The 20,085-nt window shown below is 35.4% G+C and overlaps 3 protein-coding genes across 4 annotated transcripts; all 3 read left to right on the forward strand.

Moving 5' to 3' along the window:
- Window positions 1-191: 191 nt before the first annotated feature.
- LOC128199769 (uncharacterized) lies at window positions 192-8,446 on the forward strand. The gene is made up of 3 exons (XM_052890937.1): window positions 192-329; window positions 6,471-6,573; window positions 8,122-8,446. Exons 1-3 carry the CDS (start codon window positions 317-319, stop codon window positions 8,429-8,431), a joined length of 426 nt encoding a protein of 141 aa, XP_052746897.1. The 5' UTR covers window positions 192-316; the 3' UTR covers window positions 8,432-8,446.
- A 1,663-nt stretch (window positions 8,447-10,109) lies between these two features.
- On the forward strand, window positions 10,110-13,298 carry LOC128199768 (serine hydrolase-like protein). The gene is made up of 6 exons (XM_052890935.1): window positions 10,110-10,249; window positions 11,055-11,186; window positions 11,516-11,653; window positions 12,459-12,612; window positions 12,743-12,880; window positions 12,974-13,298. The coding sequence occupies exons 1-6, from the start codon at window positions 10,192-10,194 to the stop codon at window positions 13,278-13,280; spliced, it is 927 nt and encodes a 308-aa protein (XP_052746895.1). The 5' UTR covers window positions 10,110-10,191; the 3' UTR covers window positions 13,281-13,298.
- Window positions 13,299-13,719: 421 nt separating this feature from the next.
- On the forward strand, window positions 13,720-19,732 carry LOC128199770 (serine hydrolase-like protein). 2 transcript variants are annotated; one of them, XM_052890939.1, is made up of 5 exons: window positions 13,720-14,044; window positions 14,529-14,706; window positions 15,435-15,542; window positions 16,597-16,870; window positions 19,209-19,732. In XM_052890939.1, the coding sequence occupies exons 2-5, from the start codon at window positions 14,535-14,537 to the stop codon at window positions 19,510-19,512; spliced, it is 858 nt and encodes a 285-aa protein (XP_052746899.1). In that variant the 5' UTR covers window positions 13,720-14,044; window positions 14,529-14,534; the 3' UTR covers window positions 19,513-19,732. The 2 variants fall into 2 exon arrangements, with proteins under 2 accessions (XP_052746899.1, XP_052746898.1); XM_052890938.1 differs by having other exon boundaries at window positions 13,721-14,044; window positions 14,545-14,706.
- Window positions 19,733-20,085: the final 353 nt, after the last annotated feature.

A 20,085-nucleotide genomic window follows, 5' to 3' on the forward strand; every position in this document is an offset into this window, starting at 1 on the left:
TTCTTGCCACCTTTCCACGTGGGCATGATTTGTATAGTTATTAGGATAAGTTAGCTTAAGTTCCTTATTGTATTCTTTCTCAATAGAAAAAAAAAGAAGCAATATAAAAGCAACAGTAAATAAAAGTCATTATTATTATGAAATTAAGCTGATAATCACAATGCGTGTTATCGATACGAATATATCGACATTTGTGCAGGCGCATCACTAGACGGTTTGTTTACAAGCGAGCGAGAGTTGTTATCATTATAGAGTTGTGTTTATTGTTTACGCACGCGTGTTGTGTTTGTGTGTGTTTTTAATAAATAGTGCAATTATGGATGTTGCAGGTTTGTGTTTAATTAATTTTATTATTTACTCTGAAGTGACTATTCATATAGAAACGTACGAATAAATTTATTTTATTCAGACGGTCACTGCGTAAATTGTTTATTAATCTTATTACTTAGAACGACTATAATACAGATGAATCTCATATTCATAATTCATAATTATTCATCCGGTTACTAGAGTTAAAGAAAAATCTCATAATTCATAATTCTTCATCCGGTTACTAGAGTTAAATATCTTCATTTTCATATCAGTCGATGGAGTCCACTGCAGGACATAGGCCTTTTGTAGGGACTTCCAAACATCACGATACTGGGCCACCTGCATCCAGCGAATCCCTGCGACTCGCTTGATGTCGTCAGTCCACCTGGTGGGAGGTCAACACTGCGCTTTTTAATGCGGGGTCGCCATTCCTTGGGACCCCAACTCCATCGGCTCATAGAACTATGAGCACCGCCCATTGCCACTTCAGCTTCGCAACTCGTTGAGCTATGTCGGTGACTTTGGTTCGTCTGCGGATCTCCTCATTTCTGATTCGATCACGCAGAGACACTCCAAGCATAGCTCGTTCCATCGCCCGCTGTGTGACTCTGAGCCTTCTTATGAGGCCCATAGTTAGCGACCAAGTCTCGGAACCATAGGTCATCACTGGCAACAGCGTCAAGCGTCAGCTCTGAGGAATTTCAGTGAAGTTTCTCGAATGCTGTCCAGCTGAGTATGATACCACGGTTCACCTCTTTCTCTAAATCAGACCTATAGCTGGATCATAAGTCCTAGGTATATGTATTCGTCTACAATTTCGAGTGTCTCTACTAGCTGACGCCTCGCGGTCTCACACGCGTGGTTCCCGTTCCCGTAGGAATACGGGGATAAATTATAGCCTGTAGCCTTCCTCGTTAAATGGGCTATCTAATACTGAATTTTTTTTTTAAATCGGACAAGTAGTTCCTGAGATTAGCGCGTTCAATCAAACAAACAAACTCTTCAGCTTTATAATATTAGTATAGATGAAGATTCTATTCATTCATCATCATTCATCATTATCAGCCCATATTCGGCTCACTGCTGAGCTCGAATATCCTGTCAGAATGAGAAGGGTTAGGCCAATAGTCCACCACGCTGGCCCAATGCGGATTGGCAGACTTCACACACGCAGAGAATTAAGAAAATTCTCTGGTATGCAGGTTTCCTCACAATGTTTTTCCTTCACCGTTTGAGACACGTGATATTTAATTTCTTAAATTCACACAACTTTTCAGTTGTGTTGTCATTGTAAGATTATTTCACCGAATCATTTAACCGCGGCTAGTTGTGACAGAAGGGCTGGCTCATTTTTCGCAAAGGATCAGCCAGATAAGTTAGCATAAGTCCCTATTGTATTCTCTGCAATAAAAAAAAATATATATCAGAATAAAATTAAAAACCAACTAGAGTTTTTGACGGCCTCCGTGGCGCGGTGGATTTACAAGACGGAGGTGCTGGATTCGATCCACGGCTGGGTCGATTGAGGTTTTCTTAACTGGTCCAGGTCTGGCTGGTGGGAGCCTTCGGTCGTGGCTAGTTACCACCCTACCGGCAAAGACGTGCCATCGCCAATTTAGCGTTCCGGTACGATGCCGTGTAGAAATCGAAAGGGGTGTGAATTTTCATCCTCCTAACAAGTTAGCCCGCTTCCATCTTAGATTGCATCATGACTTACGATCAGGTGAGATTGTAGTCAAGGGCTAATTTGTAAATAATAATAAAAAAAAAGTTAAAAGCCTTTGTTTACAAATGTTTAAGTGCAAATGCACTGGGGCTTTAGTCTTTTGTTTTTATTTACAAAATACAAAAACAACTTTATCTGTCAGTTGGTACAAAGGTGAATGTCCTCGTGATAAGGTTACTTGTGTTAATGTATGCATTATCTATAATGTTCGAACGCCGTGGGTGCAGTGGTTAACTTTTTTTTTTATTCTTTACAAGTTAGCCCTTGACTACAATCTCACCTGATGGTAAGTGATGATGCAGTCTAAGATGGAAGCGGGGTAACTTGTTCGAAGGATGAAAATCCACACGCCTTTCGTTTTCTACACGGCATCGTACCGGAACGCTAAATCGCTTGCCGGTATGCTTTCCGGTGAGGGGTCGCATTCCAGCATCTTAAGGTCCATCGGTTCTATGAACTGCCTCTTCAGCTTCGCGACTCGCTGAGCTATGTCAGTGACTTTGGTTATACGTATGCACTTCATAGATGTGAAAATTCTCTGTCTATCCTAAGGATAATAGGATTTTGGCTGGTGGGAGGCTTCGGCCGTGGCTAGCTACCACCCAACCGACAAAGTACCGCCAAGCGATTTAGCGTCTCGGTACGATGACGTGTAGAAACCGAAAGGGGTTTGGATTTCATCCTCCTAACAAGTTAGCCTAATTCCATCTTAGATTGCATCATCACTTACCATCAGGTGAGATTGTAGTCAAGGGCTAACTTGTAATACTAGCCACAAACGGTCAATTATTCTCACGTTTCTGTAGCACCCACGACTATAATTGATCGTGCGTTGGTCACTGCGTGCATGACTTGTATAGTATGCAGCGTTGGTACTGGCGTTTGCTTTTCAGAAACCTGAGAATAATTGACCGTCAATGGGGACCTTAAGAAAATAAATAAATTAATTGAACAAATAAAAAAACCCGACTGCATAAAGTATAAAAAAACTGAAAAGAAAAAAAACAAGCTCAATCCAGAAGTGTATAAAGCAATTAGAAAACAGTCGGGACCTATTAAATAACTTAGAAGAAAATCATTCTATCCAACATCTAAGGTTCCGACTGTTTTCTAATTGCTTTCTACACTTCTGGACTGAGCTTGTTTTCTTTCTTTTCAGTTTTTTTTTATGCTTTATGCAGTCGGCTCTTTTTATTTGTTTAATTAATTAATTTATTTCACACTTTTTAGTTACAATAGATGGTTAATTTCGGATTTATTTATTACGTTTATTACAAAGTACGATAATTTATACGTCCAACCGCGGTTAAGAAAATATTCAAAAATTCTACGGAACGCTCGGTGGCCGAATCCGATTTGCACTTAGCCGATTTTTATAATCAATATATTTAATTTAGTCTATTTTATAACTTCACTTCACAAACCTGCTTGCACCTATAGTCATCCGCCTCCCGTATTTTGTACGTAACTAATAAATAACGTTTTTCTAATTGTAGTTTTTTTTAAACATGGCCATGATATACCATTTTAGAATCCTCACAAAAAGTTCTTGAATTTGATACCCATACTGCAATATTAGAAAAAAAAAAAATTTTCACCTCGAGTCTATAGCGTCTCACAGTCGTATTGTTATTTTTTTAGTTTCACCTATCTAAGAACACTTGGGTTATTGAGACAAATCTAACGATATCCTAATTACGTAAATCGGTTCAGTGGTTTCGAAGATATGAGGTAATAAAGAATATTAAATACATACAAAATACGCGCGAAAAACATAAACCCTTCTTGCAGTCGGGTAAAAAAAAAATGCATTTCATAGCCTTTGTCAACGTTTCTCGTCGTCAGTGGTGACGTCAGAAGGTCCTAAAGGTCAGTACCTACAAATTTGACGTAGGACAATTTACATTCACTTGTCATTCATTTAAATTATGTACCTATACGAGCACACCTTGTACGTAAAGTTGATTATGCATGAGTTCATTGACCTCAACAGTGAAGTATACTACGTTTTTATCTATCTTTTAATATTATTTATTACTAGCTGACGTCGCACGGTTTTACCCGCGTGGTTCCCGTTCCCGTTGGAATACGGGTATAATATAGCCTATAGCCTTCCTCGATAAATGTGCTATGACTGAAAGATTTTTTCTGGAGGAGACTAGAGCTCAGCAGTGAGCCGAATATGGGTTGATAATGTTTGTTTGTTTGATTGAACGCGCTAATCTCAGGAACTACTGGTCCGATTTGAAAAATTCTTTCAGTGTTAGATAGCCCATTTATCGAGGAAGGCTATAGGCTATATATTATCCCCGTATTCCTACGGGTACGAGAACCACGCGAGTGAAACCACGTCAGCTAGTGAATAGATATTATTATTATCTACGTTTGCTATTATTATAAGGAGAGCCGTGATAGCCCAGTGGATAAGACCTCTGCCTCCAATTCCGGAGGGTGTGGGTTCGAATCCGGTCCGGGGCATGCACCTCCAACTTTTCAGTTGTGTGCATTTTAAGAAATTAAATATCACGTGTCTCAAACGGTGAAGGAAATCATCGTGAGGAAACCTGCACACCAGAGAATTTCTTAATTCTCTGTGTGTGTGAAGTCTGCCAATCCGCATTGGGCCGTGGTGGACTATTGGCCTAACCCCTCTCATTCTGAGAGGAGACTCGAGCTCAGCAGTGAGCTGTATATGGGTTGATAACGACGAACGGAAGCGTATCTATGACGCAACGATTACCTCAGCGCTATAAAACTGTAGATTGTTTTATATATATAAGGAAATATCTACTTTCTACTAAGTTACAGCAACCTGACCGATTGTGATGCAACTAATGCTCGGCCGACGTTTCGTAACGTACGTACCTATACGTTGCGTGTGCTGTTGCATGTTCAAGTTTACATGTTGAAATTAATTAATAATTTATTATCTAATTTTTTACTTATCTTATCTTAACTCACAGAATAAAGAATATCTAGAATGAGTGTTTTCAAGCAGCGTGGCTAAGCCGGTGAAACCCAATAAAACAAACTTCACGCGTCTCCTTGACATCTGCATTTACACATTTTTATTTATAATTTTTTAATTCAAAATTTAACATTATCAACAAATACGTAAATAAATACAATAACCAATAAAAAAAACTCCATCTTATTGCTTTAGTTATTGTGCACAGTTTTTAAAATATTAAATACATAAGACGCCATTTTTCTTTCTTAAATAATATACAAAATTTATCGTTTAAATATATTAATTGACTCGGGAATGTATTTTAATTTTTAACCGACTTCAAAAAGGAGGAGGTTCTCAAAGACGCGTGGACCGATTTCAAAAATTCTTTTTTTGTGTTGTCTTAATTTAAGCCATTTCTGACAGGACCACATGAAACAACACTGTCTGCAAAATTTAAATCTATAACATGGCTTGAATTAATACATCACCGGCTTAGCACCGCCTTCATACTGATCAGCAGGTAGAACATATTATGATGTTATTTTTCGCTTTTTAGTTTAGTGGGTACGTTTTTAGGTTTTGAAGTCGGTTGTATTTTTTTATTAAAATTTTTATTATTTTTTTAATTTTGTATTTAGAACTCAGGGGCCGATTTTAGCGCTCCGGGCAAATTATAAATTTTGCCGCCCCTTACACCAAAAATTTTTAATATATTTTTTTTTATTAGTTTATTGTTAGTATAGTATATATAGTATAGTTTTTGGCGCCTATGGAAATAAAATATGTCTGCTGGACAACAAGTAAATTTTGTCGCACTTAACTTTTGCCGCCCCTTTATTTTTGCCGTACTTAATGCCTTGCGGCAAGAATACTGGCTGCATTTACGCGCTGGACAGCCGGGCTGATCCTTTGCGCTAAATGAACCCTTCTGACACCAGTCGAGGCAACTAGCCGCGGTGAAATGATTCGGAGAATTTTTTTTGGCACTGCGATTCCATGGCCCAAGGGTCTCCACGGCAAAAGGAACAAAATATCTATGCTAAACCCGACTCATGATCGCCAATCTGCATTGGAGCTGCGCTCAGACCAACTATTGTATAGGACCTGCCTCTCTAGGTGTAACTTTTCTGTCAAAGTATATGATCAATGATCTAATGCGATTATAAAAGCTGTCTCTATAGAATCGACGTTAAATAGTTGTAATCGTGTTCGTCGATTAAAGAGCTCCGTAAACACACCTTTTTGTGTAGTTGAATGGTGTAAAAAACGGATTAAAACTCCTATTTTAGTATAAGATATATACCAAATCTAAGCTCGTTTTCCTCAGAAAATGACAGACAATTTTATTTGTGACTATGAATGCGATACAGGTCCTTCTATAATTGGTCTGAGGAGCTGCGTGATGTGTCAAAGTTCCACAGATAACCTTCTGATGGCCCGTTTGTACTGGAACTTACATGGATTTTGTTTTTTTTACAGACGTAAATACTATGGAACTCAGAGCTCTGTGCGGTTGGGAAGAGATCTACACAGACTTCGACAGTTGGGTCTGTACACTTGGAAGACATATACACAGAAAAAGGTAAGGAAATCTTAATGTTAAGCCGGCAAACGGAGGTCCTGGATTCGATCCCCGGCTTCGTCGATTGAGATCTTGCTAATTGGTCCAGGTCTGGCTGGTGGGATGCTTCGGCCGTGGCTAGTTACCACCCTACCGACAAAAACGTACCGCCTAGATTTAGCTTTCCGGTACGATGTCGTGTAGAAACGGAAAAGCGGTGTGGATTTTCATCCTCCTCCTAACAAGTTAGCCGGCTTCCTTCTTAGACTGCATCATCATTTACCATCAGGTGAGATTGTAGTCACGGGCTTACTTGTAAAGAATAAAAAAAAGCATAGACGTATATCGGCGGCGGGGGCGGGGGGCTATCCTAGAATGATCCAGTGTCTACCCTAGAATTCTGAAATTCTAGGATGGACGCGAAACTTCAAAATATACAAAGAAAAATCAATAAAATCAGCCGACCCGTTTCAGACTCAGACCAATTATTGTATAAGACCTGCCTCGCTAGACGTTACTTTTCTGTCAAAGTATATGATCAACGATCTAATGCGATTATAAAAACTGTCTCTATAGAATCGATGTTGAATAGTTGTAATCGTGTTCGTCGGTTAAAGAGCTCCGTAAAAATACCTTTTTGTGAAATTGAATTGTGTAAAAAACGGGCAAAAACTTCTAGTTTAGTATAAGATATATACAAAATCTAAGCTCGTTTTCTTCAGAAAATGACAGACAATTTTGTTCGTGACTATGAGTGCGATACAGGTCCTTCTATAATTAGTCTGAGGTTTCAGAGGTATCGATTCTGCTCAGCAGCAAATCAGGGACCGCCCCTAGGAAATAATCCTAGATACGCCATTGATCCACTAAGGAGCCTTTTTTTATTCTTTACAAGTTAGCCCTTGACTACAATCTCATCTGATGGTTAGTGATGATGCAATGTATGGCCGGCTTTATTTAAACAGACTGAAAGAGCGTAAGGAACGCATTTCAATCATTTTAAAAGCAAGAAATCTATACATTAATATTTTAGACAGGTAAAAGTGGTATTATAGGGTAATCTCTGGATTTACTGAACCGATTTTGAAAATTCTTTTACCAATAGAAAGTCACATTATTTGTGAGTCACAGACTATTTTTATCCCCGTATACACACGGGATCGTGACTACTCAGGCGAAACCGTTAGGCGTCTGCTATCTATACTTATAATAAATCTGTAGAGAGGTCAATTCTGTACATATTTCCAAAATAACTGTCTGTCTGTCTATATGTTCGTTACAGAGACAAAAACTACTCGACGGATTTAAACGAAACTTGGTACAATTATTCTTCATACTCCTAGGCAGGTTATAGTATACTTTTCATCACGCTACGATCAATAGGAGCAGAGCAGTGAAGGGAAATGTTGGGAAAACGGGAGAAGTTACTCCATTTTTACAACGATATTACTGTAAGGGCTGAATTAAAGAACTAAGAGTCTAAGGGCGGACGAAGTCGCGGGTGCCCGCTAGTCCTCAATAAAACAAACAATAAAACTAAAATTTTAAATTATCTCATTCCTTTTACAGATCCGCCCCTGTTATACAATCTGTAAAAATAAATAAAGAAGATTACCAATCTGCAAGAATTAATGAAGAAACAGAGAAGAAAGGAACTAATGAAGAAACAGAGAAGAAAGTTGAATTTCTCACATTACACCATCTTTTAGTGAAGGGATTAGATATAAAAAGTGACAATCAAGACATTATCAAGGACCTCCGTAATTTTTTAAACGTTTTCCAATATGGCGACAGTTGCGTGAATTACGATTATGTTTTGATGAAACTTTTGAATGGGAGCAAGAAATATTTTTACCAATACACGAGATCAAAGCTGTGATTTGTTTTTCTTTCCTTTATCATACCTACATTATTAAAATGCGTTACCAACTGCATTGTTAGGCCCACAGAGTAACCAGAGAGAGTCATTACAAACTGCTGAAGCCAGTGCAACCCATAAAAAAAAAAAACAAAAGTCACGCGTCTCCTGACATCCGCATAAACAAACTTTTTTCAAAATTTAACACTAACAACCAACAATTACGTAAATTAATATAATAATCAATATTAACCAATAAAAAAATACTTATTTCCTTAGTTTTTGTGAACAGTTTATAAAATATTTGAAAACGTATGACGCCATTTTTCTTGATGATTATTAGTTATTACCTCAGAATACAGAAAAACATTTTGTTTTTCTGTATTCTGAGGTTATTACATTAATGGTCTAAGGTTATTACTGATGCGACTCTTCGTGTCGTAGGTACTGATTCAAGAATGTATTCATTTTTGAATTTTGTATTTGGAGCGGCTACTACACTGTCGTGTTCCGTGCGCTCTATCTGCCTATTAGTCTTTAATCTGTGCGTTTAGTAGATCAAATAACAATGCAACGCTGCGCTTTCCGGGCGGGGTGGCCATTCCAGCATCTTGGGACCCCAACGTCCATCGGCTCTTCGAACTATGTGCCCCGCCCATTGTCACTTCAGCTTCGCAACTCGCTGAGCTATGTCGGTGACTTTGGTTCTTCCTGGTGCGGATCTCCTCATTTCTGATTCGATCACGCAGAAAAACTCCAAGCATAGCTCGCTAATTGCTTTACTGAACCCTAAATACTTTATGTGCAATCGTGAGAATAGACGTAATAATAATAAAAAAATCGACCTTTGTACTACATAGCTAGTCATAGAGCAACGCAAAACAGTAACGCCTTTTCTGGCGAATCGTTATCAATACAGACAAAGTAAAGTAATCTTTACTGATATTATAAAGAGAGGAGTGTTGGAAGAGGCTCCGAAACAACTCAACCGATTTGAAAAAAAAACTTTCACTGTTGGGAAGCTATACTCCGAGTGCTATAAGCTATATTAATCATCCCCGAATTCTTACGGGAACGAGAACTACGCTGGTGAAATCGCGTAGCGTATGCTAAAACTAATAAAATAATTATTATAGGCAGGTATAAAAAAAAAACGCTTTTATTTTTTTGTGACAACAGTTATAATTACAAAAAAAGTAAATGGACCAAACATAGGCGGTAATGTACTTGTAAGATTTCTTCGTAGGTAAGTAAATATATAAATATACTGCGAACCTGACAGACATTGTCCGACCTACAATTTAAATTTAATGGTATCTATCTACACAAAGAAAACTAACAAGAGGTCGTCAACAAAGCCGTTCAATACAAAATAAACAATGAATATTTTTTCTTCTTCTTTTAGCAGACACGACTTAAATAATTACAATCATTATGATTTTGTTTTTATCCAAATTATTATTCGGAGACGTAATTCTAGGTTTTCATTTTAAAGTTTATATGTTTTACAAACTCATATTGTTTAAGATAATCTGAACAGTATCGTTAACAATAGCAATACTTATACAAAAACACATTAATTAAGTCTTTGACGCTTGTAATACTTGATCCATTGGTCGTGTATTCTGGCAGAAGGGAACGATAACAATGGCGACTCTCGCTCAAGGAAAAATGCGCTCATAAATACATACTTATCAATATTTTATACAGTAGACACGGTTTGAAACGTTTATTATAGTACTTATATATTACTATCTAGACTAATAAATAATACTATGTAAATGATGGTAAAGGAGTCTAAAGAATGGCTTGTAAAAGCGCCGTGGGGCAACATTGCATGTAAGTTTTTATACATTGTATATTCTATTCGAAGGAATAGGTATTTATAGAATCTGAGATAAGGTTCACAATTGTCACAATCGCATTCGATTAATAATAATTTTCATTTACTATCGTACAAAAATAATCTTTTAAAATGCTTCTATAAGATTTGCATCGATTTCATTTTTTCTAGAATCGTAAAAAATTAATAACTTTATTTTGTTTTAAATTCAACTACGCTTCGGCTCTGGATTCTAACCTTTTTGAGTAAAGACATCATTAATGTAGTGATGTTCGATAAAAATCTTTACTAAAATGAGTACAAATAGTCGACTTTTGATTCGATTAAATCGAAGGTGCTGCTTCGAGTTAGTTGTTATTTTGAAAGTGATATTTGAAAGTTTTATTTAGTTAATAACTTTACTTTTATTTTTCGTACAAACCTCATACTTATCCAACAAATTGTTGTACTTTGATGGCGCGAATGCTTTTGCAAATATAATTTAAGATATGATAGATAAGTTTGTCTGATTTTTATAATAGAAACTAGCTGACGCCGCGCGGTTTCACCCGCGTGGTACCTGTTCCCGTAGAAATATATAATATATAGCCTATAGCCTTCCTCGATAAATGGGCTATCTAACACTGAAACAATTTTTCAAATCGGACCAGTAGTTCCTGAGATTAGCGCATTCAATCAAACAAACAAACAAACAAACTCTTCAGCTTTATAATATTAGTATAGATAAGTTGATTAGGCCTAAATCGTCGTATGGTATTTTAACCTTATTACCATAATATGTTATTTTTATTTTGCTTATAGGTGTATCATGGGGCGACCCACAAAAACCGCCAATGCTAATGGTGCATGGTTACATGGACAGTGCTGCTACTTTTATACCCATTGTCAATCTTTTACCTGATGACTACTTCTATCTGGCATTTGATTTACCCGGTATGATAGTTACTTCTTAAGTGTGGAATATTTTATTATTGCTTAATTATGATTGTTACAATAAAGCTTCAAAATAAATCTTCAAAGTAAATTATTTAAAAATGATATAAAACTAAAAATCGTTCAAAATAATAACTGTATTTTAATTTTTAACTCAGCTTTCAAACTCAACTTTAAAATATTAGGTAGTTTACAGACCTAGTAAACTTCATAGATAGTCTGGCTATACTATCTAGCTTATATGTTTATCTAAATGTAAATTCTATCTATCAATTATATTTATAAGCGTATGCCATGTGCCAAATTGTAAATCAGTTTATTGTTTTCAGGGCACGGTAAGTCGGATCCATTCCCTGGCGGTATTTTAGTATCACAAACTCACCAAGTGGAAGCAGTAAGACGTGTTGTAGATTATTTTGAGTGGGACACATTTCTTTATATGACACATTCTGTTGGGTTTATTATAGGTAATATATATTATAATCTGTTAAATTCTTAAGTCGATAATAAGTAAGTTTTACTATTTTGTATTGTTATTATTATTATGTTTGTTTTACACTGGGTTTTTACCTTTAAATAAACTATTATTATTATTATAAGTATAGGAGCAACCGCAGACCTACAATTGTAAGTTAGGCGGCTAAGCAGAGTAAACTCATAGGTATATTTAAGAGTATATGTGAAACCCTGCACATCTTTTCCAACAATAAATTGAACACCAGATCGTACCAGAATCCCAATTCCCTTTCATTTACGCACAATTAAAAAGTCGTCCAACTAAATTGTAAGAGCACGCAATTAAGTCTTTGCTGGTAGAAGGCTTCGGTGGCTAGTTACCACCCTACTGACAAAGACATATCGATTTAGCATTCCGGTATAATGTCGTAAAAAATAAAAAAATATGTAAATCAAATTAACTGCGTTTTTTCAAGTGATTGTAGTTATTTACACGATGATAAAACACATTAAAATTTTCCTCTGTCTGTCTGTCTTGTTCCAGCTAATCTCTGGGACGGCTGAACCGATTTAAACAAGACACTGGTAGATAGAGAAGCTTATTGAGCGACATATAGGCTACTTTCTATCCCGGAAAAATAGATGGTGCCCAGTTATGTATGAAAAACTGAATTACTAACGAAGTTGCACGCATCTGCGCTAGTTTAGTAGTACATAATATAATGTACCTTAAACTTAAGTGGTTGGATGGTTGTTTTGATTATTAGATTAGTGTTCTAAAAATTTAAGCAAAGTAATGATTGTACCTTTTTTCAGGGGTTATTTACAATTGCGTTTGGCCTTTTAAGATATCTAAAATGATAAATATAGATCCTGGGCCACCTCTATCGACATATTGCTTCCATGAGAACAACCCTATGTTGTGGTACCAATACCAATATGAGCATTTTTATGAAACTACTTATTCAAGGTAATATAATATATTCATCATAAAATAACTAAAAACTATAGATTGATTTGTTTAATCATAAATTGATTGATTTATCCTTAGAACTAAATAAATCTTAATTACGTACCACTCAAGAAAAGTATTTTTGCAGATTGGAAATTTATCGAAACAAAACATATACATATGACCAAGCAATCGAACTGTTGGTAAAAAGTAGGAAATTGACTAAAGAACAGTCTGCAGTGGTACTCTCTAGAACACTCATACCACAAGGAGATGGTATGTACAGGTACGTGTTTAAAATATTTCATCATAATCAGGAAACATTTACTATTTATAATAATTCTGTCAGATTTTCTTTTTATTATTTTTTTATTTTCAGATTGTCATGGGAACCGACTATGAAAAAACTCCCCAGTGTTTATGTAACTGAAGATATGCTAATCAGTATTGTCACCACAAATGCGCCACCTATGTTAAATATCGTGGCTTCGATAGACGATACAATAAAACCTTTTAAGAAAATTGGCGCTCGGCTTATTGAAAGATTCAAGAAATCAATACCAAACTTTTTCTTATATAACGTTATCGGTCACCATGATATCCATATCACTAACCCGGATACTTTTGTCGATAAAATAATTGATTTCTTGAACACTGATTTTAAAAACAATAAAGCAAAATTATAATAATTGTATGATATTGACTGATCTTGTATTATTTCTGAATGCCTCAATCAGGTGGCCTCTCCAAACTGAAGTTTAAGATAAAAAATAATATTATAATAAAATTATATTTAATTATAATAAAAATTAAAAAAATAGTAATGATCGATTCAATATCTGTTCGATTCAGTGTCTGTGTGTATTTATACATTATATAAGTATTTATATGTAGTATATAAATGTATATGAATATTATAATATCAACTATCTTAGTACCCATAACACAAGCTACTCTGTATGCTTACTTTGGGGCTAGATAGTAATGTGTATTGTTTAAGTATATTTATTTATTTATGTAATTTATGTAATATCGATTATATTTTACATTTGATTCACTGTGATGTGTACAACACTAAATTTTGTATGACAACTGACAATGACAATTTGACATTGACAATTATTAATAATTGGGTCGGCTTTTCTTCAATATTCAAATCAAATTCATAATTTCAAAATTTCGGATTTTGAATGTCATTGAAACTAACTGATAATAATGATAATAAATTATTAGATAAACAATTCAATAAGTATTTAATGTAAACAAAGCAAAACTATGAAATAACAAAATCCTTTCATATCTAAATAAAATTGGTTCCAAAGTGCACTTTATAGGTAAATTGGTTTACAAACGTAAACAAATTTAACACAGTATTAAAAGTTTGTGATAACTAGTGAAATGAAAGTATTAAAAGAATGGTTTATAAATGCCAAATGGGGAAAAATAGCATGTAAGTATTTTTATGCTATTTATTTTGTTTTAAAATAGTGACCATCATTAATAGCCGATGGACGTCCACTGCAGGACATAAGCATCTTCCCTGTATTTTTTCCATTTAATTTTACTTACCTAACTATCATTGAACCGAATGAGGAGGACCAGAACAAATTTTGCAAACCAAACCTATTTCACTGACATCGTGTCACGAAGCTGAAGTGGCAATGGGTGAGGCACATAGTTCTAAGAGCCAATGGCCATTGGGGTCCCAAGGTGCTGAAATGGCTTCCCTGCACCGGAAAGCACAGTGTTGGTCGACGCCCCACCAGGTGGACTGACAACATCAAGCGAGTCGCATGGATTCACTGGATGCAGGCGACTCAGTATTGTGATGTTTGGAAGTCCCTACAAAAGGCCTATGTCCTACAGTGGACGTGCACCGGCTGACATGATGATGATAATGAAGGGGGAACAAAGTTGCAAATCTAAAATCACAGTGATCCATGGTTACAGTGATATCATGGGGTAACCCGGACGGCGAACCGGTGTTATTGGTGCATGGCCGCCAGGATAGTGCAGCAACCTTCCTGCCACTCCTGGAGCTGATGCCTGCTGACTGCCACTATGTGGGGCTCGACCTGCCTGGGCATGGCATGTCTGATGCATTTCCCATAGGTAAGTTTTTCCATATGTTCGGAGTACTTGGATTCTTTTTAAAGAAATTGCAAAACATTTAATCGACGCCTCCCGTGACCATAAGGCTGGTCTTTATTTAGGTCAGAGAATCAGTATTGCCATATAACGTGGCAATACTGCCAGCCTGCTGGGCACTTTACCAATGAACATCGATTCGAATGAATTCTACGACGCTTACGTCGTCCAGTCCATAACACTTTGCTCTCCAAGCTTTGCGTGTAAAAAAAATAACATTTTATCTGCTATACATACGTCTACCTCTACCCAATACATAAATTTAAGTATTATTTTATCTTTTTGTGTTGTGGGTATTTTCAAAATCTTTAATTTTGCTTCATCACAGATGTACAGATGTGAGAAATAAATAAATTATTTCTCACATCTGTACATCTGTGATAGACCAGTGGATACAACCTTTACTTTTCATTCTGAGTGTGTAGGCTTATTCGCTACATATATTGTTTGAATCAAGTCCGGGGTCTGCACCTCCAACTTTTCAGTTATATGCATTTTCAAAAATTAAAGATCACGTGTCTCAAACAGTGAAGGACACTGCACACCTGTGAATTTTCTTAATTCTCTGTGTATATGAAGACTGCCAATCTGCATTTGGCCAGCGTTTTGGACTTAGGGCTAACCCCTCTTATTCTGACAGGAGACTCGTGCTTAACAGCGATTTCTCACATGAGTAATTTGCATGTCTGCAGGTGTGGCAGTGACACGCTTCATCAACGTAGCAGCGTTGGACGCAGTGATCCAACACTTAGGGTGGGCCGACTTCACTTACATTGCCCACTCTATGGGCGCTGAGATAGGTAAAATTAAAGTTAAAGCTAATAGGTAAAAATAAAGCTAATAGTAAAATTAAAGCTATGAGGTAAGATTATAGCTAAAAGGTAAAATCAAAGCTAAAAGGTAAAATTAAAGCTAAGAGTTAAAATGGAAGCTAATCAACACTTATAGGTAATATTAAATCTATTAGGTAAAGGTAAAGCCAAGAGGTAATATTAAAACAAAAGCCATTAAATTAAAGAAGAAGAAGAAGAAGAGGTAATATTAAAGCTAATATGTAAAATTAAAGCTAAGAGATAAAATAAAAGCTAATCTATACTTATAGCTAATATTAAAGCTAAGAGGTATAATTAAAACTAATTGTAAAATTAAAGCTAAGAGGTAATATTAAAGCTAATATGTAAAATTAAAGCTAAGAGATAAAATAAAAGCTAATCTATACTTATATTAAAGCTAAGAGGTATAATTAAAACTAATTGTAAAATTAAAGCTAAGAGGTAATATTAAAGCTAATAGGTAAAATTAAAGATAAAATGACATCTAATCTAAACTTATAGGCAATACTAGCAAATGCCCGCGACTTTGTCCGTGTGGAAATCTATGTAAACCTACCCCTATTTCACTACTTTAGGGGTTGAATTTTAAACATTCTTGAAGCACATTATATTTAGTATATTTTCATGATTTATAAACAACTTTTTAAAACTGACTCTAAATGAAGGACTTTCCATACAAAATTTGAAGCCCTATTTCACCCCTTCTATTTTTATTTTAGGGTCTAAAAGTACCCTATGTTTTGGTCCAAGATCTCATTTACCATTATACCAAAATTCATCTTGATCAGTTCATCCGTTTAGCCGTAAGTAACGTAGATAACAGACAGACAGACTTAATTTCGCATTTATAATATTAGTATAGGTTAAAGCTTTAGTTATAACTAATAGGTAAATATAAAGCTAAGAGGTAAAACTAAAGCTAAGAGATAAATTAAAGCAAAGAGGTAAAATTAAAGCTAATGGGTAAAATTAAATCTAAGAAGTAAAACTAAAGCTAAAAGGTAAAATCTCTTGTTCACAGGTCTCTTCTACCATGCCATATATCCGAATCAAATAAAAAAATTCATACTTCTGGACCCAGAACCGGCTCTGCAACGCATAATGATAGACAACTACTCCACCTTCTACTCCTACTACAACAATTACTACGAGAAGTATGGGGAGTACAACAGTGGCCGTGTTTACAGCAAGGCCGCAGCCCTGGAGGCCGTGATGAAGGCCCGGGGCATGAACGAAGGGCAGGCCGAGGTGATATTGTCGAGGAACTTGAAGAGGATCGGAGATGATTTATACAGGTTGGTGTATAATCTGTACATTGAAGTAATATACAATAACTAGCGGATGCCCGAGACTTCGTCCGCGTGGAATTTAGTGTTTCACAAATCCTTCGGAGACCATGAATTTTTCCGGGATGTGTTAATCTATGCTATAATATATCTTAATCCCAAATTTCAGCTAATTCGGTTCAGTAGTCGAGGCGTGAAAGAGTAACAAACATTCATATCATCAAAATCATCAGTTTTCGCAAATCTCGGGAAACCATGGATTTTTTCGGGATAAAAAGTAGCCTATGTGTTTATCCAGAGTTAAATATATTTCCATTCCAAATTTCAGCCAAATCGCTTCAGTAGTAGCGGCGTTAAAGAGTAACAAACATCCAAACAAACATCTATCCAATAATATTAGTAGGATGCCCTCCAACAAAAATTTTCGTTCCACGATAGGGTAGTTGACTCTAAATTTAATTTAAACAATATTAATTTCGTGTAGTACATGGAACAAGGGTCCGAATTATATCGATATCAATTAATAAAATTTAAGGATTTCTTTTAAAACTGAATTACTAATCTTAAGTACTAAACGTCGAATTAATTGTAAACAAATATTTTTGAGCCGTGATAGCCCAGTGGATATGATTTCTGCCTCCGATTCCGGAGGGTGTGGGTTCGGATCCGGTCCGGGGCATGCACCTCCAACTTTTCTGTTGTGTGCATTTTAAGAAATTAAATATCACGTGTCTCAATCGGTGAAGGAAAACATCGTGAGGAAACCGGCATACCAGAGAATTATCTTAATTCTCTGCGTGTGTGAAGTCTGCCAATCCGCATTGGGCCAGCGTGGTGAACTATTGGCCTAACCCCTCTCATTCTGAGAGGAGACTCGAGCTCAGCAGTGAGCCGAATATGGGTTGATGACGAAATATTTTTGTCAAACGCTCCATTTATTGTAGTGACGTCATGAAACAGTTGAAATATAGACTGTCATGACCGACAGACGTTTTGTCTCATATTACCAAAAACATATTTATTAACTAACTAGCGGACCCGCTCAAGCTTCGCTTTGACTTATGATGCACTTCTTTCCTATCCCTACCCTACCCTGCTTCTACCCTACTCCTACCCTAATCATAGCCTACTTTTACCCTACCCCTAGGATTTAGGGGTTTGAAAAATAGATGTTGGCCTATTCTCATAGATACCGGATAAGCACAAAAAATTTCATCAAAATCGGTCAAGCCGTTTCGGAGGAGTATGGCAACGAAAACTGTGACACGAGAATTTTATATATTAGATATTTTCATGTAAGCACATCACATAGAACGATAATGAGCTTTTTAAGACCATTAAAAAAAAGTGTCAACTAGCCTATTGTGAAAATCTTACCCACGGCTGTGGATCCATAAAGCAGGGATAGTAGAATAAATTTATTTTTATTTTTCTAGACGATTTCAGTCTCTTCTTTCAGTAGCCTATTTGGTGTATGTATAATAAAGAATAGTGTGTATGATTTAAAAAAAATTAACATCGATCTCCTATTAAAAAGTGGATGCACAATCAGTGACCAAAAAACGTCCCCACTCAATGAGTGCCAAACTCAACTTCTTGGCACTCAATTCAAGTAGTCGCATTTGCAAATTCAACCTTAAACTCAATCCCTAAGGTTGAATTTGCTCTGAATTTGGGATTTTTATTGAATATTGGACTATATTTAAAGGTCTTTTTCTTTACCAATAATAGGGATGATGACAGTTTTTTAAATTGTATATAAATTAAGAGTATGCTAATAGTAAAGCAATTTTGTAAAAGTAACAGGGTATCTGCGATCATTACTTTCGGAGCTAAAGGGATTTAAAGGGTCAGATTTGCGGCGCTGCCGCGGATCCCTGAAAAACGCCCCATACATAATGGTACGAACTTATGACGTCGTAGGCAATTAATGACCGTTAGATTTGTGTGGGCGTTGAAACAAAATTACTAATATCTTTGTTATTTGTTCGTTTATGTTTATAGTTCATATATTAAAAAATGTCTAGTCACATTTTATGTAAGAAAGCTAAAACTGTATGAATTTTCATCTAATTACGATAAAAGATTTTTAATAGATTTTGAAATTTTATAATCTTATTTATTTTGCAAATATCCAGTCAATCTTTGCTTTTTATGTATAAATTAGTTAACATTGACCTTATTTACCCGAATGTATCATAAAAATCAATATATTCAAACCTAGTCATCATCCCCATTCTAAAACTGTCAAAGCAAAAATGGCCAGTTTTAAATGGAATTTTCTACATGATTGTACATCCTTTTATTATAAGAGGTCAATGAAAATTAAAAAAAATATATTTTTCAGTTTGTCCTGGGATAAAAGATTAAGACTGATGCCACCAACAAACTACCCTCTAGATTATTATTATCAAATATTTTCCAAAAACACTCCCCCCACATTGAGTATCCACGCTAAAGACACACACGACTTCTATCCAGCGGGAAAGGAAAATGCAAGGAAACTGTTCGCAGATTTGGAGAAAAAATGGAAAAATTTCACAATTTTGAGGGTAGACGGAAATCATGATGTACACTTTTTGCATCCAGAGAGAATTAGCGGTTTTGTGTGTACGTTCATGAAGAAAGAATTCGCTCGATCAAAATTATAGGTAACATTTTTTTTAATTAATAGTATTAAATTATTGTTTTACGAAAAAATATAAACTACAGGTAAAGTTGGTAATTCTGATACATTTAAATATTTTTTTTTTAAATGTCAGGTATTATAAATACAAGGGATTTTCTTTACAATTTAATTGGTTTATGGATGTTATTGTAAATAAATTATGATTTTCTATATATTTTTTCTGTATTAAAATATTTTCTAAATTGTTGTTTTTTTTTTTAATATAAAAATACCTTTAATTAAAATTAATATACAACGTGTGAGGTAAATAGTATAACATCCCGACACGTACTCATATATTCTGATCTTCTAAACACAATTCTGTAAATAAAATTATTAATTTAACAAAAAAAATATTTCATACTAAAATATATTTTTAAAAATGTGTTGCATAACCCTATTTTCTATCAAAATTATTTTATTTCAAAGCATTGAATAGGGATGATGACAGTTTTTTAAATTGTATATAAATTAAGAGTACGCTAATAGTAAAGCAATTTTGTAAAAGTAACAGGCTATCTGCGATCATTACTTTCGGAGCTACAGGAATTTAAAG

This window comes from Bicyclus anynana (assembly GCF_947172395.1).
Source record: "Bicyclus anynana chromosome 26 unlocalized genomic scaffold, ilBicAnyn1.1 SUPER_26_unloc_1, whole genome shotgun sequence".
Classification (NCBI taxonomy): Eukaryota; Metazoa; Arthropoda; class Insecta; order Lepidoptera; family Nymphalidae; genus Bicyclus; species Bicyclus anynana.